The sequence below is a fragment of the Pimephales promelas genome, chromosome 8, assembly GCF_988280905.1.
Source record: "Pimephales promelas chromosome 8, fPimPro1.hap1.1, whole genome shotgun sequence".
Classification (NCBI taxonomy): Eukaryota; Metazoa; Chordata; class Actinopteri; order Cypriniformes; family Leuciscidae; genus Pimephales; species Pimephales promelas.
This window is the reverse complement of record NC_142776.1, coordinates 37,710,899-37,738,891: the sequence shown is the minus strand read 5'-3', so window position 1 is coordinate 37,738,891 and position 27,993 is coordinate 37,710,899. Positions and strand designations below refer to the sequence as shown.

General features: G+C 36.8%; 1 protein-coding gene across 1 annotated transcript; it reads right to left on the bottom strand.

The window, feature by feature from the left end:
• Positions 1 to 6,095: 6,095 nt before the first annotated feature.
• cyp24a1 (cytochrome P450 family 24 subfamily A member 1) lies at positions 6,096 to 15,869 on the bottom strand. The gene is made up of 12 exons (XM_039692419.2): positions 15,492 to 15,869; positions 14,822 to 15,012; positions 14,648 to 14,741; positions 14,472 to 14,565; positions 13,605 to 13,696; positions 13,338 to 13,449; positions 11,527 to 11,672; positions 11,135 to 11,301; positions 8,374 to 8,452; positions 6,840 to 7,037; positions 6,626 to 6,737; positions 6,096 to 6,524 (listed from the first exon to the last, which is right to left on the bottom strand). Exons 1-11 carry the CDS (start codon positions 15,729 to 15,731, stop codon positions 6,627 to 6,629), a joined length of 1,524 nt encoding a protein of 507 aa, XP_039548353.2. The 5' UTR covers positions 15,732 to 15,869; the 3' UTR covers positions 6,096 to 6,524; position 6,626.
• Positions 15,870 to 27,993: the final 12,124 nt, after the last annotated feature.

Sequence of the window (27,993 nt, the reverse complement as noted above, 5' to 3'; positions counted from 1 at the left end):
CGGCTCATTTGCTGAAAATACAACAAAGCCAACATAAAAACCACAGTGTGGCATGAGGATCACATAGCCAATCACGCAAGTTAACCCTCAGGTGCTCTTCGGTCATTTCTGACCGAAAAAAATTATGTTTTGAAATGTTAAAAATCACAGCTTCATCGGAAAATTACGAAACTTGGTGACTTTTATGGCATTGGGTATGTGAACACACAAAAAAAAATTGAGGTCATGATTCCAGCAATTTAAGTGGTCGTAAAAAAATGAGTCACACTTTTGCTCTTCTGTCAAAAATGACCGATCCATAGGAAATGAATGGGAAATTGACAAAAAAAAATTCTCTGAATTTTTGTATGTACAATTTACAAATTGGCCACAATTCTAAAAAAAAAAAGTACACCGCAGGAAAGGGGTGACACTCTACAACATCTGGAGTGCAAAACAGACACACCCACCAACACACACACACATACAAACACACTTTTATACACATACACACCAATAAATTTTGATTACAAAAAGTATGTTTTGAATTTTTAAAAATCACAGCTTCATCGCAATGTTACGAAACTTGGTGACCTTTATGGCATTATGTATGTGAACACATAAAAAAATATGAGGTCATGATCTGAGCATGCTAAGTGGTCTTAAAAAAAATTGTCACACTTGTGGTCTTTGGTCAAAAATGACCCCATAGGAAATGAATGGGAAATTGTAAAAAAAGAAAGAAAAAAAAATTGTGAATATTTGTTTTTTGTCATTTTTTTTAAATAAGAAATAGTTTTTGAGATTGTTTCAACTATATATACAAATCCACAAATCCAAAAAAAAAAAAAATGTGTTCATAAACAGCTGGGAAATTCACATGCCTCTCCATAGAGAGATGTACATGCCATCTAGTGGTTACACCATGATTCTATGCTTTTTCTCTATACTGTTACCAGATGGTGCTAATTTTCTCCAAAAAATATTTTTTTTCTGAAGGCCTAGACTCTATATTAAACTAAAATACTGCATTAATATTTTTTTGAAAAAAATAATATATATATAGAAAAATATATACATTTTTCCATGGCAAAAATAAACAATAAATATTGCATAAATATTAATAAATTCAATTAAATTGTCTCAAAATACTAAATTAAAAAGAAAAAATATTATAGAACAAAAATAAATTGCATTGGTTTTACTGGGATGGAGAAAGTTTCACTTTTAGGTGTCCGGTCACTTTTGACCGGGAAGATAACAAGTGTGACTCCGAAACGAAGAGCACCTGAGGGTTAATACATGAATGAAATGATTTTGCGACTGCGCGAGATTCCTGGCTGCATTCAAAACAAAGCAAACAGATGAAAACTCTCCAAAATGGACATCTACCACATGCAGTTTCTCTTTACACATCGATTAACGATTCTGCTGACGCCATACAGCAAGACAACGACAGCCCGGCTTTGGTATTATTTGGTGCTTCTACCCTGATCTGCGAAAATACTCCACGATCAAAAATGTGTTGTGGTGCATGGAAGGACGACGCTGTTCCAAGTTCCAATCAGCTCTTCTAGCTGTAAGTTAAATTTAAACTTTCATGCTGGCCGGTTGTTAGTGTATTTATCTAACTGGCATGTACTGTAAAAGTTCACTAGGCTATGTTGTGTTGTCACGTTATGTTGCGATGAGACTAATAGTTTAGTTTAGTTGGCCTATTTTTTTCGCTGCCCATTGTCCTGAAATGTCACTCCCGCCGTGGAGAAACAGTTGTTTTAAGCCTATATTTGCTTGAAAATGGAAATTGTAGAATAATATCTGTGTACGTTGTGGGTGTTTTTTTTATATTTGTTTTGTGTTTAATCCCCCCTGCTAAACGCGGTCTGAAGCCGGCTCTGCTTTTATATAACCAGGTTTCATGTGCTCTGAATCGCTCGAATGAACTGTTGTGAGATGCACACAGAGTGACTTTCTATTGTATGTATGTGAAAAGATGGATGCTAAAGTTTGAGCTGACTCACAAATGTACTCTTACACAACCACTTTTCCTCTTCTCAACGGCGTGTTTGTGTAAATTTTAGGGTTGGTGATGTCACTAACCCGGGAGGAAGCTCGTGTAGTTCCTACCAGCCGTCTGTTGTAGTCCTTTTCTTTAAAAGCAAATATCTTCCTTTGTTTTGATCTTTGAGCGTTGTAAATTTGATATTGTTGTTTATGCTCAAACAGCAACACTAACTAAAGTTATAAAAGTGAAATCATACTTTACCACGCCTTTAAGGTAAAGTAATGCTACAAAAAACAATTTATGTTCATAAAGTGGATTTTTAAAAAATCTCCATCGTTGCACTACTTCTAAACAGACACTAGATGGAGGCATCAACTTTATAATGTTCACTTTGCTCTATTCACGCTCAGAAAAAAGGTACAAAAACTGTCACTGTGGCGGTACCTTTTCAAAAACTACACTTTTGTACCATATTGGTACCTTAAATGTGTGTATTAGTTCATAAAAGGAACAAAATTATACCTTTTGAAAAGCTACTGCTCCTGTGAGAGCTTTTGTACCTTTTTCTTCTGAGAGTGTTGAATAAATGTTCTCAGGTGGGTGGATCAGATATTTTATATCCAAACTAGTGTGTGAGATCATTTGGCACATGTGCTTTTACTTGTCATTTTGTGAAATATAATGCAACTCTCAGTTTTAATACAATATTAGTTATTTTCCTTTTACTCTTTAATATTTTGTTCCTCGGAGTATAGGTCTGTCTCGTCAGATTTTCAGTCTCGACATGGTTTAGAAAGTAGTATCCCAGAAAGTATTACAGGTATTCCTCGGGAAACAAAGCTTACAGATGAATTCAAGTATAAGCATGACATCTTTTGACAATGGTGATCTCGTAACTGCGATTATACTCCATGTTTATACCTCGAGTAAAGCTGTCTTGAAGTGAATGACCTTTTAAAGATTAGAAAACGTCCAAATTGCTGTTGTACAGTAAAGCCTCATAAATGATAAGGAGAAAGCTGATATAGGTTGGTTTGTGTGTGTGTGTGTGTGTGTGGGGTTTCTACAGGTTAAAGCAGTTTCATTCATATGTGTGAACAATTGTGTTGTCCTGATGATATCGTTGGTTAGTTTCTTTAAAATGTTTTTGGAAGAAGTCAGTTCTGTTTCACCAAGGCTACATTTATTTGATAAAATAAAAACAGTAATATATTGTGAAATATTTTTGCAAGTGTTTTCTATATGAATATATAGTCAAATTTAATTTATTACTCCTTCAGAAATCCTTCAGAAATCATTTTAATATGCATTGTAATATAATATATTTCATTTTTTTTTGTGGAAACTGTGACTTTATGAGGAATCTTTGATGAATATAATGTTCATTTGAAATGGAATCTTTTAAAACGGCCAATTTTGATTAATTTATATTTTTGCATCCCTATTTTATCACTGGATGTTTTTGTTTGCTGTAATATTAGTGAACAACCTGACAGAATTCAGTGTCTTGTTTCTGTAGAAACTTCTAGTTCTGTATGGACTGTTGCCCGTTTCTTAACTCGGGATAAAGGGCTTCCAGCAGGTCAATGACCCCATGAGTAACTTGGTTTGCATTGAGAGTATGTTTTTTCCATGTTGTTTGATAAAAGCCTTTATCCAAAACTTCAATCATGTGAAATTTGGTTCTTAGTCGCAATGCTGAGTTTGGCCTCGATGAAGCAGGAATTATGTCAGCGGCTCTACTATGAGATGATATAATTCAGGAAAACTACAGTATAAGACAAGATTATATTTAATCACAGGAATGCCATTCCATTACAATTACAGTATTGGTTAAGCAAGAGTAAAGATAAGCATTCATTTTGGATGATTTATTCACGGCTCTACTTGAATACTACTATCAACACAGGCGGCAATCAACATTTGACTTTATTGCATTGCTCTATTGGCGTAGTGAGTTTGTTTTTGCCCTGAGCCCACACAACACGAGGTGAACGGCACTGGCCTCGGGCCAAAGCAAAGGGACGTTGAGAAACTGGGGTTAAAGTTACAGTAGTTGCATGTTATATCACTTGGCAGTGTTTTTGTGTGCCTTTCTGTCAAAACATCAAGTTCATAGCTTGTGAAATGCCAGATCATGATGACATTCTATCTGTGTTAGTCCAGTGTCAGCTGACGGGCTCAGAGCGGCCAGTTAACCCAAACACCCCCATCCACCCCATAAGCCCCCTGAGAACAGCTCCATACTCACTCGCGCTGGAGAACGGCCAACAGAGCGCTGACGGGAAAAACAACAAAAACAATAGTGCTGATAGAAAATAATAATAGCAATAAAATATTTTTCTAAGTGTATTAATATTACATTTTTGTATAGTTTACCTTTCATACAAAAGAAAAGCTTGACATATCAGAAAAAAAATCATATTTATATTAAAATAATATTATATTTATTTTCTATATTATTCTATGGAATATATTATATTATACTAAAAATGCTTAATGTAATAAAATATAATAAAGGAAAATAAAAAATTTTCATGTTTGTGAATATACTGTACATTTATTTATTTTATCACTTTCCTATGTCATTAGAGCCAGAGCGATATATCGGCCGGCCGATATTAGGCATTTTCCAAAATATCGGTATCGGCAGTTATAATGGCTGATAAATGAATATTTAAAAAATAAAATAAAAACGGACGAAACACGCATTAATCATCTCTCCTTGGCCTGTTATATTGAAAATGTATGTTTTACAATTTGCAGTATGATGTTATCTATTGCTAAGTTATGGCTCATCATAGACTAGCTAACCACAAAGCTAGCTAATGCCACTATCATCAGTGGAAGACTGCTAACGTTAACATTAATGAGCTTGGAAACCACACTGAACTTTTTCTGCCTATAAATAAAGTAATGATTACTGTATTTATAACTAGCATAGCTCTAGTTACAGTCCCTGCATTGTAAAATGTAAGTTAGACTTGCGAGGAGTGAACATTTAGACATAGAGAAAAAGTATCAAACGTATCTTGTGCAGAAAAGTTAGCTTTTCTTTTACACGTGTGTGAAAGCCAACAATATTTAATAAAAAAAAATATCGGCCGATATATCGGAATATCGGATTTTAAAACCCAAAAATATTTGTATCGGTATCGGCCTTCAAAATCCTTTATCGGTCGGGCTCTATATGCCATATATTATTTTCATATACAGTATATATAATATGTACATTTTAGGTGCTAATATATACATTTAGGTGTTAATATGTACATTTAGGTTCTAATATGTACATTTTAGGTGCTAATATGTACATTTTAGCTGCTAATATGGACATTTAGGTGCTAATATGGACATTTATTTGCTAATATGTACATTTTAGGTGCTAATATGTACCATTAAGGTACTAATATGCACACTTTAGGTACAAAAGCGTACCTTTTGAAAAGGGACAGCCCCAGTGACAGCTTTTGGACCTTTTTTTCTGAGACATGCATACTGTATTGTGTGTATATATATATATATATATATATATATATATAGTGTGTATATATATATATATATATATATATATATATATATATATATATATATATATATATTACTGTTTATTGTTTGTACATTCTGTATATGCTCAGTATACAGGACTGATGTATCCTCTTCGGCATATCCCACAATCATCCGTTGGTAAAAATAATGAAAGGTCTTTTTGGAAAGATTATATTATTCATTTAAAATGAATGTATTTCCCCCTTTATTAAATCAACTTCAGCCTCCAATAGAGAATTAATAATTAAAGACCTGATATAACCGCTTTTTTAGATCTGATCAATGATGGTATCAGATTACTACATTCAGATATGGTGCTTCAAATTATGATGCATGTCTAGAAAAACATAGTAATACCGTGATAGTCTTTTATAAGCAAGTGCAAAGTATTTTTAATGTGTCACACACAATGAATTCAATTCATATCAGACCGTTGCAAGACATTCACACTTTGTATTATAAACAAAAGTGTTTTGCAGTGAACAATATCCAGTAAATTTCTAGATTTGAATTTTTTTAGTGATTTTCTCTACAACAGTCACAACACATCCAGACACACATTATGAGTATATTTTATTGAGTATATAAATACAATGTTACATTTATGTTTTATATGAAATATGTGTACATTTCTACACAGTTTGTGTATTAAAAAAAATAAAAATAATTTTACACAAAACTATACATGGAACGATTTCAGTACAAAACAATATTGCATAGAAAATTTACCACCTCTACATAATAATTTTAACATTTACTGTAGTAATATATATAGTAGGTAGCAGCAATTATGAGAACCTTAAATATTTAATTTAGCCAGTCATTTCCATAAAGTAAATAAATAGAATAATCATATTTACTACTGTAAGTAGGTATGCTAATAGTTTGAGGTATATTTGAAGTGTGAGACTGATACATTCTGTATAGGTTAGCAGCAATATAAAGGTCTCGTAATGTGTCTTTTGTTCAGGTTAATACTGGTACAACATATCTGCAAAGATAAAAAACAGGTTTTAAGATACAAGAGGAGATTCTCACAGTGCACACATGAGCATCAATTATGGTCTTGAATGAAACTGCTGGTTTCTGTACCTCATCGGGGGACAAAAGCCACTGGGAGCTCTCGACTGGGAACCAGTGTTCCTGAATGCAGCGAGTCCACCGGCTTATAGTCTGTGGCCACAATCTCATAGTCACGTAGTATCTGTAATAAAGAGCATAAGAAACATTAGGACTGGTTGAAGAAAATACATTCGACCTGTCAGTATTGTTAACCGTTTAATGTCCAGCTACACCTCAAACGTACCCAGCAAAGACTCAGTTGGATCTGCAGCTCAGCGAGACGCCGGCCGATGCACATCCTCTTTCCGATCCCGAAGGGAACATGGGCGAACGGGTTGATGGAGCCTTTGTCTTCAAGCCAGCGTTCTGGTCTGAACTGCTTGCCGTTGTCAAAATACTCCTCGCTTGAACTGATAGCCTGAGTGTTGATCATCATGACGGTCTGAGAACATAAAGAAATAGGGTTAAATAAATATAATGCACCAATTACATCCTGTGAATGTGCATTGCATAAAATGATGTAGATATTATGTTGAAGTAATGAAGTCAGGTGTACAACTGATATGAAGGATTATCATCAAACTCTATTCGAATCATCTCTCTAAAAATAAATCGCTGGGTTGTTTAAACCCAACTTTGGGTCAAATATGGACAAACCCAGCCATTGGGTTAAATTTTTTAATTATATTTTTAACCCAATGCTGTTTCCCCTAGGATTTTTTTTTTTAAGTGTTGCGGAGTGGCCATGTAATGTTTTAGCAATCAAAAAGCATGTCTAATTAATTGAAATCATGTATTATGAACATTTAAGAAAAAAAAAATGTATATATATATTAAAAAAAATCACACTAATTATGTGTTGTGTTTTTGCTGGTGAAGCCATAAAACACCAATTTTATCATTTATCATAAACTTTTTGTAAAATAACATGCTGCACAGTGAGCTTTACTGTTAAAATTAAAACATGGATTATTCCTTAAATTCAGTTTTGCTTAAAAAAAAAAATCATAATTTATTTGGATTAGTGTTAGTGTATTGTTACATTAGGACATATCTAAATTGTACTGAAGCCTACAACAATAATATATTTCTGTCAAGTTAAACCGAACTTTTATTTTGACGGGTTGCCGCGAGGACTTTTAGAGTTTCTGTGTGTTTATGTCATGATGATAGTTTCTCAAATCAAGCGGTTAAATGACCACAAAGTGACTTTCAGAGTGGATCTAGAGCCTGAAGAGGAAGTTCATGCATTTCTATCTTCATATAGGTAAAAAAAACACCGCAACATCACATGTGCTAAAAGTGTGTGTGTGTGTGTGTGTGTGTGTGTGTGTGAGTGATAAATGAAACTGCGCGTCGGCTGTTGATTCATTCACGCGGTACAATGCAAGCAGGTTTCGTATTTAAATAGTCTTTGTGATTTAATATTTACACACACTAGTCTACATCGCGATTTGATGTAAATTCCCTTTTTTATGACTGGATTTCGTAAGGGCCGCCCCCTAAAACAATGGTAGGGGAAACGCTGGAATGTTTGGGTTTGTCCATACATTATTTGACCCAAAGTTGGGTTAAAACAACCCAGCATTTTTAGATTGATAAGCTGAAAGTGATTATTAGAGTATAGACCTTTTCAAATCAGCTGCTTATGAACTCTTATTTCAGTTATGATATTGTATTAGAAGCTTCCAGTTAGACAGTAACATCAAGGCCGCTCATAGGTTCAGAGTTCATACAGGGGGACGTAGTTAGCAGGACTGCTAATAACCAATACTCACTCCTTTAGGCAGAGTATAATCGCCCAGCACGGTGTCTTTGTCTAAGGTACGGCTGGTGAACGGCACAGAGGGTGAAACTCTGCGGGAAACAACAAAAAACAAAAAACAATGAACCTCTTGCTGTCGAGAATTCCAGAGAATTTCCATCTTTTGCATGCGCGAGACTGTAAGCTGAATGGTATGAGGCACTTTATGGCGCTAATACAAGTCAAGGCTAGATAATCCCACAAATACACACCATCAACATTCACGGCACATGCTTCAGCATTATCCTTCTTTAATGTCCAGGGACATGTCTTACAGTAACGCATGACTGGAACATGAAAGTGTAAACATGACTTCCATGTGCTTTCGAAATTCCAGTGGGGACTATTAATATGTCACCTGACTGGACCTGGTCATGACCTCATATGAACCTGATTCCATTCATTCATCAGAACAGTGCTGGGATGGATGGCTATTGGCTACATTTTAAAAATAAAGGTTTTGAAATGGGTTTTTTACAACAATGCCTTTGGTTCCCCAAAGAACCTTTCAGTTAATCGTTTTTAAAAGTTAAAAAACATTTTAATAATCTAAAGAAACTTTTGTGCAATGTAATGTTGCCATGAATGTTTAAGACTCTTCATCAATGCCAATAAATAATCTTTATTTTTAAAGGTGTAAGAAATATAATTGGGTTCCCAAAAGAACCTTTCAGTGAACAGTTCTTAAATGAAGCATTTTAATAATCTAAAGAACCATTAAACAATTTTTTTGTGCAATAGAAAGATTTAACACTGTTCCAAATAACTGAAAATAACTGTTCCAAAACTGTTTTTTCAGGGATACAATAGAAGAGCCATTTTTGGTTCCTCGAAACACCTTTCAGTTTTTCTTAGTGTGAAGAACATTTTAAAAATCTAAAAAAATAATTTTGTATAAATGGTTTGAATGGTTCCATGGACTTTACAGGTTCTTCATGGAATCATAACGCCAATAAAGTAAGTTTGTAGGAACCATTTTGGCTCCCAAAGAATCTTTCAGGAAACCATTTTAAAAGTTAAAGAACCATTTTCTTGTGTAAAGAACATTTGTTAAAGGTTGTTAAAGAACAGACTGTTAAAGGCTCTTCATTGAATCCATCAATGCCAATAAAGAACCGTTATTTTTAACAGTGGCGGCAGTGGCTCAGTGGTTCATGTGGGTTGTCTACGAACCGAAAGGTTGGTGGTTCAATCCTCGGTTCCACCTGGCCAAGTGTCGAGGTGTCCATGAGCAAGACACCTAACCCCAGCTGCTCCCGACGAGCTGGCTGGCGCCTTGCATGGCTGACACCGCCGTCGGTGTGTGAATGCGCGTATGAATGGGTGAATGTGAGCCAATATGTAAAGCGCTTTGGTGGCCATTAGGTCTATGAAGGCGCTATATAAATGCAGTCCATTTACCATTTAACAGTGAAAGAACCACTTTGAGTTCCCCAAAGAACTTTTCAGCGAATAATTCCGTGAAATAGTGAACTTTTTCGTTTCGCCATTTTTGAAAGTTGTGTACGGAAAAGCTTGTGCTCCTATTGGTCAACCTCATACATGTGACGGAACCGTCGTGGACGACCGTTAAAAAAATTAAACATGCTAGTCTGTTTGTCGTGAAGCATCGCAGACGCGACGTTGGTTGTCGCCCACTATGACGCACTATACGAGATGATAGCCTACGATCGAATCTTGCGTCCCGACGCCCGTTATCGTTAACGAATCCCCATGACACCCTACGTCAAACGGATCGTGCCAAAATCGGGCTAAAATCGTGTAATCTAAACCAGGCATAAGAGCTATTTTGGTTTCCCCAAATAATTTTCCAGAACCTTTTGTGAAACGAAAAGATTCCACACGCAATATGAAAGGTCCTTTACTGACATTTAACCTTTAACATCCATGGGTCCTTTCTACCAGAGCCCGTCTAACGGAGAGCCTTGGCACTTCCTATTAGCCCCATTGTGTATCATCTTGGTTGCAGTTCCATTATAATTCCACTGGGGGTGATCGCGGGCGAGAGCAGAATGAATGGGAGTCTATGGAGGTAAACGGCTAAATTTGTCTCTTTCACCTGCTATTCGTTAAGTCAACATAGATTTTATTGTTGATTCCGCAAGTTCAATATAGATTATAGGCCAAAAGTCGAATGAACGAGTATTTATGTCCTTTTGATTTCTTACAGGTTAGGCCGTTGTTGGCCGGAAAACGCTAGCATTCTGCTATTGTGTGACGTCATCACATTTTTGAATGGATTTTTAGAACAGATAAGTGAACTTAAAAATGCAATTTTCAGCTGAGTGTATTTTCTTAGCCCTCCCTTTTGAATGCAACTTTCAAATTACTTGACAAAAAATTACATCCTGAGAAAAGTGGATTTCTGGGGGTGAAACCCAATTGACTCCCATTCATTCTGCACTTGACCGCGAGCGCCCCCGCATGGACAGAGACGTGTTACTGCAGCCAGTCCAGAACCCGGAAGTAACCAGCCAGTGCCAATTCTCTTCAATTAGACATTCTCTGCTATCTATTCCACCAAAGGTTCTTTATAGTGGAAAAGAGGGTTCTCATTATTTGGGAAGCCAAAAAAACTAGCTAGAGTGCATGCATTTTTAGATAAAAAGACCTTTATTTATCAACCAGTATTAAGTAATTAAATCAAAAGAAAGACTTTGCATACGTAAAATCTGTTTTAAGAGCATCATTTTGGAGTATATTTGGGGGTGAAACGTGACGGCGCTCATGCTCACCTCATGGACTCCTTCAGGCAGGCTTTGAGGTAGGGCATGTTCTTGATGTGTTCGGCACGAGGCGTCTTCCCAGCAGGCACCACGTCTAGGATCTCCTTCAGGAGTTTTGCTTGGGCGCAGGGGTTTCGGGAGAGGTTGAAAATAACCCACAACATGCTATTAGCCGTCTGCAGGGAAACAAGAAGGATTTGCTCGGTCAGTCAGGACACACTGTACAGTATTCCTCCTTCATTCTTCTGACTTATGTGCTTAAGTGAACTAAGCCTGGATAAGAGCAGAACAAAGACGAGTTAAATCAACAGGTTTTTTTTGCTCGCTCGGCTCGCGTGTGACTGGATAACAGGCTTGTTTGTCTGGGGTTGTGAAAGTCGGTGTGTGTTGTGCTTGCGTACCGTCTCCACTCCTCCGACCTGCAGTTCTGTTGTGGCGGCGTACAGCTCCTTCTTGGTGAGGTGGTTATGGTGGAAGATATCGCTGAGGAAATTGTCCGCTTTTCCGTCTGAGTGACTCTTCAGGTTCTTGTCGATGTAAAGTTTAGCTGTTAAGATGATAAGAATTGCTTGAGTAATTGAGTAACTGAGGGATGATTTTTAATAAAAGTGTGTGCACTCTTAATCTTAAAGGAGTAGGTCACTTTTAAATAAACTTTTGCTGATAATTTACTCGCCCCCATGTCATCCAAGATGTCCATGTCTTTCTTTCTTCGGTGGAAAAGAAATTAAGGTTTTTGATGAAAACATTCCAGGATTTTCTCCATATAATGGACTTCAATGGGGTCCAAACGGTTCAAGGTCCAAATGAGAGTTTCAGTGCAGCTTCAAAGGGCTTTAAACGACACCAGACGATGAATAAGGGTCTTATCAAGCGAAATAACAAAGTTTAAGTTTTATAAACACTAATGCTCGCCTTGCTCTGTTCTCTCGTGACTCTCCTGTTTGAACTCATTCATCAAAATTAGTCCATTCGTTCATTTCGTTAGTTGAATGAACCAAATGACACGAAAAAAGATTCGTTCATTTTGATAAACGAGTTCGAACAGGAGAGTCACGAATAAGTTCACTTGATAAGACCCTTATTCATCGTCTGGTGTCGTTTAAAGCCCTTTGAAGCTGCACTGAAACTCTCTTTTGGACCTTGAACCGTTTGGACCCCATTGAAGTCCATTATATGGAGAAAATCCTGGAATGTTTTCATCAAAAACCTTAATTTCTTTTCGACTGAAGAAAGAAAGACATGGACATCTTGGATGACATGGGGGTGAGGAAATTATCAACAAAAGCTTTTTTTTTTAAAGTGAACTACTTCTTTAAATGGTATTTCATGCTCAATAATTTTTACAGTTAATGCCTGATTTTATTTAACAGTGTCCTTTATTGAAAGTTATGTTCACCAAAGCTGCATTTAGTTGAAGAAAAATGAATGTTGAAAACAGTTTGAGTGCATATTTGCTGAATTAATCTTACTGACATACTATAAAAAACATACACGCATATCATCCATTTTTAAATAGACTTTCGTTGTTATAATATCTATCTATCTATCTATCTATCTATCTATCTATCTATCTATCTATCTATCTATCTATCTATCTATCTATCTATCTATCTATCTTGATATTGGTCAATTTTAAATAAACTAATTTTGAATTAACTTATAACAGTAATTTACAATTGTTCAGTTCTGTTTTTCTGTATTATGCAAAGCACTTTGAATCATGTTTCATTTGATTAAGCTAATAATTAAATTTTTATTATGTATTTGTAATCTGAATTGTATACTTTCTACCAAATGCAGACATGTAAATGACTAACTTTTGTCTAATGGTCATGTGTCGGACAGCGTGAGCTGCTGTTGTTTAGCTGCAGGACAGATGAAGTGTGTGTGATAGTGTGACAGGTGTCTGTCAGACCGAGCCGCTAATGCAACAGCAACACAACAAACTGAGAGTAATTCAGTCTCGCATCGTCAACATTCCCACCGCCTCTTTCTCCCTCCCTGCTGGTATACAAATATTTGTCTGGGTTGTCGTGCACTTAGGTCACCGCGTTTACTACTCTCTCTCTCTCTCTCTCCTGCTGTGCACGCTCGACTTCTTTTAAGAGGTTGAGGCAGAAAGCCGCCAGTCCATGTGTCACCTGACTGGAAATGTGCTTTGAACACTTTATGGGTCACACGTCATTTGATTCGGGGAACTCTTTAGTACCTGTGCTAAAAATACGGTCCCATGCCGCTGTGTGTTTTCTCCATGTTTTCGTATTCAGGATCCTGTGAAGCTCCACGGGCGTCACCATCATTGTTCCAAATGTGCTCATCATCTGAAAGTGAGAAAACCATCTGGTTTTTTAACTGTAGCTTTGCAAATTTGCATTTCTAATGCCTCAAAATGCCGCAAATAGCTTAACTTTCGTCAGCGTCATCAATAGTTTAAACTATGAAATATGGATTGGGTCAAAGATACGGGTCAATTTACCGTTTTTATCGACGTGATGAAATTCATGGCCTCTTCGCTGACACTGTCTTGCAAGAGCCCAAAACGTGTGTCATAAAGGACATAGCAAATGGCTACAAGAGCAAAAGAGAGAGAGACATTAAATGCATTTCATTAATGCAGGACACTCTCGGAAAAAAAGTCTGAAAGCGGTCAATGGGGCTGTACCTTTTCTAAAGTTAAACTTTTGTCCATATTAGGTGCTAATATGTCCATTTTAGGTGCTAATATGTTCATTTTAGGTGCTAATATGTCCATTTTAGGTGCAAATATGTACATGTTCGGTGCTAATATGTATATTTTAGGTGTTAATATGTCCATTTTAGGTCCTAATATGTATATTTAGGTCCTAATATGTAAATTTTAGGTGCTAATATGTACATTTTAGGTGTTAATATGTCAATTTTAGGTCCTAATATGTATATTTAGGTCCTAATATGTAAATTTTAGGTGCTAATATGTAAATTTTAGGTGTTCATATGTACATTTTAGGTGTTAATATGTCCATTTTAGGTGTTAATATGTACATTTTAGGTCCTAATATGTACATTTAAGTCCTAATATGTAAATTTTAGGTGCTGATATTTACATTTTAGGTGTTAATATGAACATTTTAGGTGTTAATATGTCCATTTTAGGTCCTAATATGTACATTTAGGTCCAAATATGTAAATTTTAGGTGCTAATAATATATACATTCTAGGTGTTAATATTTACATTTTAAGTGCTAATATGTACCATTAAGGTACAGAAGTGTACCTTTTGAAAAGGTACAGCCCCAGTTACAGCTTTTGTACCTTTCTTTCTGAGAGTGAATATATATGTGGGAAGTGCTGCATGAAAACTCACTTTCAAAGGACCACTTGTTCAGTTCAAAACTCAAATCATTGATCTTTCCATTGACATTAGCTCTTCCGATCCTCTTTATCAAATCAGCTGAAACCTTAAAGACAACAAGCAGTCATGTAGGTGCATAGACGTGAATGACACCGTGCGTGAGCTGATGTTTATCAAGCACAACTCACTTCATTGATTTTCCCATCCAGTTTCATGACTTCGGTCGGTTTCATGAGTTTCTGCTGGAAAGCGCTGCGCACCCTCTGCCAGTCCTTCCCCTCCCTGTAAATGCATGAATATTAAAATACCACAACTGTCATGAAATAACCAATTCAATCTAGTAGGACAAGCAGAATATTTACAGTATGAGCAGCCCATAAGCCTCGTCCCGCATGTCTCTGTAGGCTTTCCATGGTTTGATCTCCAGTCTCTGAGGATGGCTGCTCTCCTTCCTGTAAAGAGCCTCCAATAAACTCGGAGTCCCAATGTGAACCGACTCGAACGAGCCCAGCTTCATCCGGAAGATCTTCCCAAACTTCTTATGGTAATGGATCTGAGGTCAAAAAGAACATGGGAAATAAAAAAATAAAAAAACTTAAAACAGAGGAAATGTACAGATACACGCATAATAGATAAATTAAAAAGTTTCACTAAACGTCACAAAAATATTACTAATTAAGTTTAAGTTCATTTATAGTGTGCATATAAATAAGAAAAATATAAATGAAAAGCCCACACAAATTTAAATGTAATCATATTATAATTATTGCAATAATTTTTTAATAGTATATTTTATAAACATTTTTTCCCAAATTATTTTCAATAGGCATAATTTTTTGTTTTTTAGATAAAAAAAATAAGTTTTTATTTTTGCATTTTAAATTTGACACACAAAAAAGTTAAAAAAAAAAAAGTTTTAAAGTTTTTTTTAAAGTTTTTTTTTTAAATCGTTAAAATAGCCTATATAAGGACATAAATGAAAATAAAACTATTTTTTGAATGCATAATAGGCTGTGAATCAGAGGTTCATACCAGCGTCTCGTGTTGTCTCTTTAAGCCTCCTTTCCAGAGCACCTCGATGAGGCTGCCGATCAGCGGCCAGTTTGTTGGTCCAGGAATGTCGAGACTGTGCGCGCATGGCGCGCTCCCGCCAGCATCCTTCGAGTCCAGCACGCACACGGAGGATGTGGGCTTACATTGCTGAAGCCCCACAGACGACTTCTTCTTCAGTAGCTCCAGAATCTGAGGACATTTCTGGATGTGCACTCTCATCTTTAAGCGTGCGTAAAACGACGTGCGTAAAAGTGTTAGTGGAGTTTCTCTTAGATGCCACTATATATATAGGTCTAAACTCGCGGCTGTGTTTATCTCGGTCGGACGCGGCGACCAATCACGAATCGTGTGTGGAAGTCGAGCCCACCATTCATTTATGGATCTACGTTGGTGAGTAGCCTATCGCATGACCGAGGAAGTGCCCTCATACGCGCTTTATAAATAAACATAGCGGAGGTGAGGCGGTTCGCTTTGAGCTGGCCTCAACTCCTCTCTCTGAGTCAACACGGAGACCGCAAATATTTACTCAGCAGCTCCTGTGCGCTCCTGGCCAAAGGCGATCGCCAATCGAGGTTGTTTGGACACTATTTGCGATGGTGCCTTGGAAGATTTACGACGCGGAATTTCATTGATGACATCTCACATTTCATCATCGTCAATCGTCATGCATACGTGCAGCCAGCACTTGATTGATAACACCGCAAAAACAGAAGAAAAAGTAAAGGTTCTTGCATTGAGATAAGTTCATTTATTGCGGGTTTACAGTATTGAAATCAGAACAGTTGATAAATTACACGGATGTGTCCATATCAAGATTTTATTAAGAAGTTGTGAGAGGCATATTCATAAAGCACAAATATTAAGTATTCAATGGATATGACGTAATGAAGACAGCATGCGTAATAATCCCAGAGGAACCTAAAAGTATCACCAGTTGAATTACAGCGTTTTAATCAGGACAAAGATAGCACGTTTTATGTAGAGATTCAAAGTTCTCTAAATAAAGAAAATAAAATTAACTAAACTCCACTTCAAGAAAAATCTAAATTAGGCTAAAAGAGCACACACATTGAAATAAAAGCAAGAATTTGCATTATTAATGCAATAGGGCCTATATATATATTGTATAATTTAGCAATTATTTAATTATTATTTAAGTTAATTATATATAGTAAATAATATATATATATATATATATATATATATATATATATATATATAATTAACTTAAATAATAATTAAATAATTGTTAAATTATACAATTTAATGTTTTTAATCACTAAAGTTATACAATTAAAAAGGAATAGATTAATTTAAAATCATAGGGACATAAATTTAAATAAAATAACTGTTTTATAATGGTTCTAGTTGATCTGTATATGGAATCATGTCCATAGATTCCATCAATATTTTACATTAAAAGTAGCATTTGTGTAAAAGAGGAGGTATCCAAAGAATGTACAAATATTCAATGAATGTGATGTCATGCCGACTGCAATTATCGAATAATACAGCAGTGAATATAGCTACTGTAGTATCTTCCACTGGGACACAGCTTGTAAACTGGAGCGAATCTGGCTGAGAAGTTTGTTTAGCCTTGTGGATTCGTGTAAGTGTCGTGCAGCCGGACCATGTTGTTAATGTGTGTATCAAATGACCCGTTCTTGTGTTTTAGCCGGGGGAAGCGTGTTGCCCAGTACCCAGTGTACAGTACATGATGCAAAAACACTGAAGCCCACTGCTAATCCCACGCTCATGATAGTTTAGTATAGTTTTACAAAAGTACAGATATGCGGTACAGCAAACATGTTGACTGATAGCACATAGATCTTGTTTAAATAACCTTGAACCCTCCGCAGTGCTTGCTGTGCCGCCGTAGCATTTAACAAGATCAAGTCCACAAAACACACACAGAACAGATTCATCACCATTGTGTTTGGAAGAGCCATGTCTATTGACCAATGATCTCAAAATGCACAAGTATTGGTGGATTTATCATATACATATCATATATCTAATAGTATATTGAATTCAATAATTAATTGAAATAATTATAATAAAAAAATAATAAATGATACGTTTCACTACTGTGCTTTGAGCAGAGGTCAAGTTTTCTTAAGAATAGAGTTTCAATCGATTATCATTTCATTTCACCATTCTCACTTTTCGTTCTTTTTCGCTCGGTTTCTGCTCCCTGATGACCTCATCCTCCAGGAAGTGACATCATCTGGGAGGGAAATCTGCAGCACACATTTTAGTGAGTATTATCTCTATAACATTTTATGATAGATGTTATATTATCTATAACATCTATAATAAGTATTATTTCCTTTCTGTCGATAACGTTGGACGTAGTCGACCAATTCCTAGGTGTTGAGCTAAGATGGTCCTAAAGTTAGTGATATTCATCATCACACCTACGTTTGTACACATCGCAGTCCTACTGGCGAAGGATGCGATGTAGCTTTTTCCTCAGCCGATATAAAAACCAGTTTCTATAGTGACGTTTTTATGTGGGCGGAGCTTAGGTGGAGGCAGAAAGATCCCTCTGGCCGCTTCACTAACGCTAGTTAGCAAGGATTGTTAGCTTGTTTTTTTTTTAACAATGACTGGAGAAAATCCGATATTATCTTAATGTGTAAGGTCACTCAGTGTCCAGGACCGCGATTGTTATTTCCAAAAGTTATTTTTAACGGACAGAACCAGATTGGCCGACCCGTAGCCGCCTACACGCTCACTCAATGCATGGACGATCTGACAGGATTATAACGTTACGTTACCCCGGGTGAGTGGCCTGACTTCTACACCTACCTTATAGAGAAACAGATCGTAAAGAGAAACTGATGGCATATAAATCTTTAGGTGCCTAAATGGTCCTGTTCAAGACTTGCGCTGCCGCCGAGACCACGACAATGTAAATAGTGTCATTACGGTGCGATTTTGATCATGTGAATATTTTCTAGAAATAAAAAATCCAGATACAGCATATTCATTTTTCATTCATACTTGCACCAAACAACACAATAAGATGACATTTAATAATATCTGTGCTGGTTTGTGTTGGCCGCCTCCAGTTTTCACTTTGTTTTGCCTCCAGCTAGCGCAGTGACGTAACTGTGACGTCGGCGCAAAAGGGGTCGTTTAAAGCCCTTTGAAGCTGCACTGAAACTCTCATTTGGACCTTGAACTGTTTGGTTCCCATTGAAGTCCATTATATGGAGAAAAATCCTGGAATGTTTTCATCAAAAACCTTAATTTCTTTTGGACTGAAGAAAGAAAGACATGGACATCTTGGATGACATGGGGGCGAGTAAATTATCAGCAAAAGTTTTTTCAAAAGTGAACTACTCCTTTAACCGAAAACATATATAACAACAATACAACAATGACATGTTTTGTAAAGTAATATACACAATAAAACGTCCCCTTTTGTTAACTTTATTGGGCTAAAAGGACTAAATGAATGCAATTTGACCCGATCCTCGGGTTGTTCCAGAACACTTGGGTGGTCGTTTCGTTTTTTGGCAAAAACAAGGTATTAGAGCTATTGAAAGAACCACAGCCAGGCAAGGACTTAAACCCCTCAACTTGTTTTTGGTTATTTGGCAGTACTAGGCTGTGAAATATTGTGGTTTATACAAGACTCTTTCTTTGGTACATTTTGGTTAAGCTCTTTCATACTTGGGGATTTTTCATTGCTCAACACGGGTTTGATTTGCTTCAGAAAGAGTAGATCAAAAGAAATGGAAAACAAAATAAAACCATAAAAATACATGTGTTTGGCCATGCAGAACTCGCCGTCATGATGTGATGCTGCCAGTGCATTGCTAGACGGTTTCTAAGGTGTTCTGGGTTATTAATATGTGGTTAATTGATGTGGAATTCATAATAGATTTTGTTTTTCATCCGTTTGCTTGCCTTGCACCTCTTCTTTATAGTACAGAATGAGTTAAAACTTAACTCACACAACTAATTAATCATTTATGTGAAATGTAACATGTTTGATTCTATGAACCCATGTGTGTGCCTCATAAACTCGTTGACCCTACATACATAAGACAGGCAGAAAACACATGAAGTGAACCCAAACTGATGACTCAAGCTCGCATGACCCCTGCTGATAGGGGTCATTGAGTTCAGTGACAAGCCTGCACACATGCTCATAAACACGTCGAATCTTGACAAATGAGTGAATGTCTCTTTTATCTTTGACCGCATAATAGGGATTTCGTTCAAAACATAATCAAAGATTGCATATGTGGACACCTTCGAATAGTTTGGTTCACTTTCTCAAATGAACAAGATGATGCAATCACTTAAACCTCTATGATGAACTCCAGCAAATAATTAGAGGATCTCATCTGATTGCTGAACCGTTACTGTGCTCCTGGAATAAGCTCCCAGATTTGTCAGGCACATGTGTTTCTCGTGCCGGTTGATGACCTCGGAAAATAAGAAGAATACAGAATAAGGTTGTGCATTCCTCTTGGCATCAATGTGTTGAAATGCATGTGATTTACAGTAAAAAATGTCCCTGCTAGCGTCATTCATTCTTGTTATCACACCAGCGCATATCTAAGGGACTAATCTGATCCAATAGCACCATTTTGCTGTCAATTTACAGTGTGTTTACGGCACTTGGACAGTGATTTATGGATGACATTTGAGAACGACTCAACCTCGGATACCTCTGCAAACTCGCTGACCCCCTTATTGCGTAAACAACTCGGTGGGCTGGGAAAGGGTTAAGGGTTTCCCTATACATTTAGCAGCAGCCACCTTTGCTCTCTTCAGGACCTCAAAGAGTATTTGATTTAGGGTCATCTAGAGTCATTTCATGCACAGTTACCATAATGTCTCTATGAGGTGTTGGTGCTGTGGTTCCCAAGGTTTTGGTCTTGACAACAGTGGAAAAAACCATGCAAATTTTAAATAAGATCGACTGAAGATTTTGCTGATGATGTCAGATGGCTAACGTTACACTCTAAACAATGCTGGGTTGTTTTAAGCCAAATTTGGGTCAAATATGGACAAAGCCAAATGTTGGGTTAAAAATGTAATTTCAAATTCAACTTTCAACTGTACATTTTTAACCCAACATTTGGGTTTGTCCATATTTGACCCAAATTTGGGTTGAAACAACCCAGCATCTAATTCATATGCAAAGTTAACAATTGTGCATATTGTTTGGTCTGTGCAGTTCATGGTAATACATTTCAGTGTGTGATTTGAGAGACGTTTTTTTTTATTAACAGACTGATCTCATGAAGTAGCGTGTGTATGACACGCCAATTCGTATTTCCATTTTTGGCGTGCCATCAAGACGCATAATCGCTTTCCAGCGTGTTTATGAACGCCGTTGACTTAACGTTATACAAATATATGACTTACCTCAACCCCGTCCCTAAACCTAACCGTCACTGGGGTTAATGGCATTTATGACGTCGTGTACAGACGTTAATGGCGTAGACATACACGCAAACACACGGATACACGTGGATAGCTCAAAATGCGTAGAGATAACACGCCACTTGGCTCGAAAGTGGCGTGTATGTTTACGCAAAAGTCATGATGTCATGTTGTTGTTATTAACCTTTGTTGGAGTCACCAATTGATGTCCAATGTAAATCAAAGCCAGTTGAGAACCATCCGCATCCAGTTTGCTGGCAACAACAGATTATTTTCAGACACTGCATGGTCAACTTTTACATTTTGAGCTATTTTGCTTCCATAACTTGTTTTCTTTCAGACTGCTGGAAAGAAAACATATTCAAGTGTTAATTTTACATTGTATATTTGTGTATGTAGAAATGTCCATAAAGGCATATATGTCCATATATAAATTGCCTGATTTACTGTATATAAGATTTTATTCCTATAATAATTTCTTCTGGCCGTTGACAGTATTTTCTGATTTATGTAGTGCGTAAAATCCCAATTTGTAAAAACCTGATCTCTTCTACATTGCCAACAAAATCAAATCCAATGTTTTAATCTACACTCTAAACCATGCTGGGTTGTTTTGAACCCAAACCCAAATGTTGGGTTAAAAATGTCATTTCAAATTTTAACCTTCACTTTCAACTATAATTTTTTTAATTGCATTTTTAACCCAACATTTGGGTTAAAACAACCCAGTAACCCAGTATTATGAGTGCAATGTTCCGATTTATTGAAATCACTGCGTATTCAATTAGGTTTAAAACAATTTACATACTTCAAACTAGTCATTTAAGTCTGATTGACCTCATTTTAAGAGATGCACACATTGGTGCTCTACTTCTGCACAGCCTTGAGAGGAAAGGGTTGAAATGAGCCGATAGATCAACGGGTGCAATCAATAGCTAATTCCCAAAACAGCTCCTCTTATTTGCATATATGACAGAGTAAACGTGCATCTTCACTTGCCAGCAGAGAGAGAGATTATTAACATGTCTGCGCTCATCCTGTGGCCGCATGTACAAAGCATACTTGCACAGGAATGTTCCTGCTCTCAGATGGATGACACAGACACATCCCAGAGGATGTTTGAGTTTTCCTCGTAGAGAAGAGTATGAATGTGTGGCCACTCAGTGCTCAGAAAAGTCTGAGTTCATCTTGAGATCTCAGACAGAAGTTTGAGGTCTGGAAGTCTAAAGGAGACACACGTGTCGTTTTATCAGGGATACTTAGTCCAAAGTCTATTTGCTCTCCATTGAATCTTATTGCTTTCTACGAAAAACTTGAGAAATGACTGTAAAGGACTTTCTGATTGGTCTTTCCCATAAAATGTAGCTTGTAAAAAATCTGTTTGGGGGTTATCTTGAGTCAGGAAGATTAACACTTTACACCACCGGTGACACTGCTATGAGGTATACAGTAAGTATAGAATAACTCACCCCCAAAAAAGTGACAAATTCAGTGTTTTATACCTTTTTTTTTAAAAAACCATTCAGGGTGTGATGTCACAAGCAAACCACCATGAGACGATTTACCTTTGACCCTTTCCCATAATTTTTCTTTGTATGTCATTATGATGGAGAAGTGGGGCCAATAAATGCATCTTCAATTGTAAATACATAATTTAAGGATTTAATGATTATCTTTACTAGTGATTTTAACAGAGCAATATTACTATATAAAATGCTACATTTGGTCAACCGTACACTCTAAACAATGCTGGGTTGTTCGAACCCAAATTTGGGTAAAATATGGACAAACCCAAATGTTGAATTTTAACCCAACTTCAACTTTCACTTTTTTAAATTTCATTTTTTAACCCAACATTTGGGTTTGTCCATATTTTACCCAATTTTGGGTTGAAACAACCTAGCATTTTTAGAGTGTATTAAATTAAGTCACCTTGGTATACAAAATAAAAGTTATATTAAAAAAAAACAACCCATGGACTGGGTCACTTTTTGCCATTGACATGACTAGGGAAAAGAGTCCCGATACTGTAGACCTGCATTCACAATGATTCTACATTCTAAAAACTGCTGGGTTGTTTCAACCCAAATTTGGGTCAAATATGGACAAACCCAAATGTAAAAAAAAAAGTACAGTTGAAAGTGAAAGTTGAGGTTGGGTTAATTTTTAACCCAACATTTGGGTTTGTCCATATTTGACCCAATTTGGGGTTGAAACAACCCAGCATTTTTTAGAGTGTATTAAATTAAGTCACCTTGGCATACAAAATAAAAGTTATATTTAAAAAAGAAAAAACAATACAGGGGTGAATTCAGATGGACTGGGTCACTTTTTGCCATTGACATGACTTGGGAAAAGAGTCCCGATAGACCTGAATTCACAATGATTCTACATTCTAAAAACTGCTGGGTTGTTTCAACCCAAATTTGGGTCAAATATGGACAAACCCAAATTACAGTTGAAAGTGAAAGTTGAAGTTGGGTTCAAATTTTTAATTAAATTTTTAACCCAACATTTGGGTTTGTCCATATTTGACCCAAATTTGGGTTGAAACAACCCATTTTAGAGTGTAGAGTTTTTAAAGCTTTATGTTTACGGTAAACTTGTAACAACTCCTACCAGTTTTTTATATTTAATTTTGAATCAGTCATACTATACTAAATGAGCAAAAATTTGTTTGAACACTTCAGAAGCCAATTCCCCCAAATCGTATTTTAATTGGATTTCAAATAACGTATTTTTAAACTACTAAACCTCCTTCACAAAAGTCAACACTCACTAAACAGATGCAAAGAGCCAGTAAACTGCCCGACTCATATGTGATGAAACCCCTCGTCCTCCATGACCCCGGCCAAGCTACTTAAAGCCTCGGGTAAATTTGCTGAAGCTCTTGACCTTAGATACTGTGTCCCGCAGGTGCGTAAACCCTATCTAGGGTGCAGAGCCTTTCGGAAACAAGGAGAAATCCAGCTGGCCTTATCTTATCATGTTATGTAAGCAAACAGGAGCATTGAAAATGTCAGCCTGCACATTACCCAAAATGCACCTGTGAAATGACATGCTCATCAGTTTGATGTGAGATTAAATTGTAAATATTATAGTAACGATTTATTTTCCAGTCATTAGTTGTTTTTTTTCCACAGAGATGTTCTGCCATTTGCACATGATGTCTGTTAGTGGTGGAAGAGAGCAAATAACTCCAGACGACGAGCGGGAACACTTTCAGATGTTGTTTTACACGAGGTTAAAAACATTCCCATAAATCTGGCTGCCATGATGACTGGACCGTGCCTTTTTAAAATGAATCATCCCCAATGAAATCAGTTTTGTGGCTTCATAAGATGAAGAAAAGGAACAATTCTAAACTCCTGGACTGAATTCATTTATGTATACACACGTAGTTGCTAATGCGTTTTGTCCAATTGCTATTTTGGGGGTTATTTACTTGGTTATTTATAGACAATCCATTTCTATTGATCTAGAAGGAAAATAGAAGAAAATATGAACAACTCTGAAAGACTGTTTACCTACACTGGAACTGATAGGTGTTGACAGTGTCACTCGACCCATTCAATGCCATTTGGCACTGTGCCGGGGTTGCCAAGTCTGTGGTTTCCACATGGCTAATTTGTTCCCCACGGCCGGGTTAAATGTTTATTTGACTGAAATAGATGTATTGAGATATTTTAAAAGGATGTTTTGGAAGAACTCCTGCTACCCATTTCCAGTGTCACACAAAAGTGACTCAATGTTATTATGAGCTCACCGCTGCTGGTTGTTATGATGGGGGTTGTAGTGACAGCCCCCGGCAACAGCTGACAGTCCTTTGCAGTGATTGCTTCTTGATGTTTAGCCAACAAGCTCTCACTTTAGGTCTTTACTAGGGCTGGGCGATAAAACGATAACGATAATTATCGCGATATAATTTTCCTCGATAAAACGGTATCAATAGGTCGATAAATGTTCGATAATGTTTATGCGTCAAAAGCGAAACGAAACTCATTTAAACCGCGCGCGCCACACGGAGCATTTATCCGCTCGGGTCAAAGTCCAAAATGGCAGTGCATTGAGCGGAGCGCGAGCTCACGCAGACGCGATCGTTTTGCTCACGAGATCCAGTGAGAAGCGCTTGAGTTCAGCGAAGAACATAAATGTCAAGTTTAAACCAGTTTAAAAGCAGATGAAACAACGCTGACAAAAAGGAGAAACACTGCGTGCAACGATACAGTCAGAATCTGAATTGATACTGAATCCATTTAGCCTACCATGGATTTACTGTGAGGTTAGCCTGGTAATATTAACTGCACCATGAAATGTGGGATATACATATTGAATTGTATAATATTACTAATGTAGACAATGTATTATTACTAATGGAATATAAGTACAGTATTTAATAATGTATTCAACTTTTAGGCTATTGTTTTTCATACAAAAAATACAGAAACCATAAAGTTATGCCATAATAGTGAGGAGCTAAGTTAATAAGCTATACCTGGTTTTATCTGTGGTTATCATGATCTAAATGCATGATACTGAATGACCAATGGTTAATTTGAATACAACTCAAACAGTCAGAATATTACTTTTTACCAAATAAAAATGTGGTTGTTACGTAAGAAAAAAAAAACAGATGTTACTGTTTTTGTTAATGAACATAAATATAAATAGTAGTTTAAAAACACAATTAACACTCTGGTTTATACAACTTTCACTTAGTTGCAAAAATCTGCCTTTAAACTTGAAAAAAATAAATATTTGACATGTATCGTGATAATTATCGATATCGACTGATATAAAAAAAAAGAGGAATAAAAAATCATCTTTTGGATATTGATGATCTTAATGCCTTAATTAGAAAAATGAGGAAAACTCCAACCTTTAAGGACACAAATTTTCTTTGTGAATAAATAAATAAATGTTTTTTCCTTAAAATACAGGGTGCATAAGTCAGGACACCCCTATGTTAAATTCCCATAGAGTCAGGCAGATTTTTTTTTTTTTTTAAAGCCAGTTATTTCATGGATCCAGGATAATATGCATCCTGATAAAGTTCCCTTGGCCTTTGGAATTAAAATATCCCCACATCATCACCATGCCTTGAGATTGGCATGGGGTACTTTCCATAAGATCATCTTTCAATGCAAATCAAACCAGCTATTAGGCTAACTGAAGTAAAACCATGCCGATCTCTAGGTGTGGTGGAAGGTGTGTGATGATGTGGGGATATTTTAATCCCAAAGGCCAAGAGAACTTTATCAGGATGCATATTATCCTGGATCCATGAAATAACTGGCTTTTTAATGAGAAATCTAGCCTTTATAATGGATATCTATGAATATGAGATATGTATGGGCCAGAATACGCCTCCTAGTGGTCTAACCCTAACCCTACCCCAGACCCAAACCTACCCATAACCGAAGCGTGTTATATTGACGCTAAAGGGTGCCATGTGCGTTGGATGTGCAAGCGTCATTCATTATATGACGCCTTGGGATGAGTATGCATTGGTGCATCAGAAGTTCAGCCAATGGTTACTAGACTAGGGTTATAGAGCTTTGCTAGGGCATTGTTATGTAATTGAAAGGATGTGTCAACTGCTATTATGCACTTGTAATGGTCTTTTGGGTAGTTTTTAGAGCATTTCTATGTAGTTGGAAAGGTTTTGTTTTAGTTCTGTGCATGTACTGGGTGCTTTTAATTTGCTTTCTTTGTTTCTGCATGTTGCTAAGGCATTGCTAGGCAATTGTTGAAGTCAAAGTCAAATGAGCCCACCCTAAAGTCTAGAACCAATCCTAAACCTTGCCTCAACAAACACCACTGATGCATTCTTGGCTCATATTTGGGAACATTTTGACGTCCAGATGCGTGACGTATTTTACAGGCACGTTGTTTGACTTTGTTGGCCTCTTCTCGTCATGGTCAAGTTTAAAAGCGTTGACCGCTCCCTCAAACCGCGCCAGACCCGAATGGCTTTGGCACGTTGACTCTTTGGACAAATTGTTCTTTGAGCGCGAGAGTGAAGTTACAAACACCCGACCACATGTTCCCCGCGCCTTTCCTCTGGTGGAAACCATCCAGATTTGATCTCGGTTTCAGTACAATATCCGAGTGCTCTCAGTGACCTGCCCGAGCCTGTTTTCTAGAGATGGTTGTTTTGCCCACCGCTGTGTTTTCTCAAATGACGTCAACTTCCTTGAGCGTAACACTAAATTTACGAGCGTGTTGTGCAACCACAAATTCTTCCGCTTGATAAAAGACGGTGGAGAAACTGTAGCCTGGGGACTGCTTCTGTGCTACAGTCAAACGACAGATATGTTTTAGTGCTTCCCTTGTTTAGTGCCCTTTGACTTATTTCAACGAGTTCTCGTACGCTTTGTTCTGTGCCGTACACTGAAAAATCAACACAATCTGTGACGCTTGTGCCAAAGTTGTTTTTATGGGACAGCTGCTTTGCATGAAGTTGTAAACAACTATCCAATAATTCCCAGCATGCACCTCGTATATTTAGTAGGGTTTGCTAAGGCAGAAAATTACGGTTTGGGTTTGTTATCCAAGTATTTCAGTGTGTATTTTATTTTGACCTGGCACTAACAACCATGCCACGCTCAAAATCGCTTAAATCACCTTTCTTTCCCATTCTGACATTCAGTTTGGAGTTCAGGAGATTGTCTTGACCAGGACCACACCCCTAAATGCATTGGTGATTGGTTGATTAGATAATTGCATTAATGAGAAATTGAATAGGTGTTCCTAATAATCCTTTAGGTAAGTGCATATTCTCATATTTAGAGATCTTCTATTATTGATTGCTATCAGTATAACAAAAAAGTGTTTATAAAACAAAATTGCCATCCCTACTTTTAAAACACATAGCTGAATGAGATCATGTGGCTGTAAGGATTAATCGTGCAGCGATTCGCCTGATTTACATTTATCCTAGTTGCATCTTCTATGCATCTCAAATCATAGACATAATATGAAGAGTTCAGATGCAAAAGCCTCTAAATGCCATTTGAAATTTTCTTCTAGAATGATAATTGTTATCAAGCTTGTATATTTAAGTTCAGTG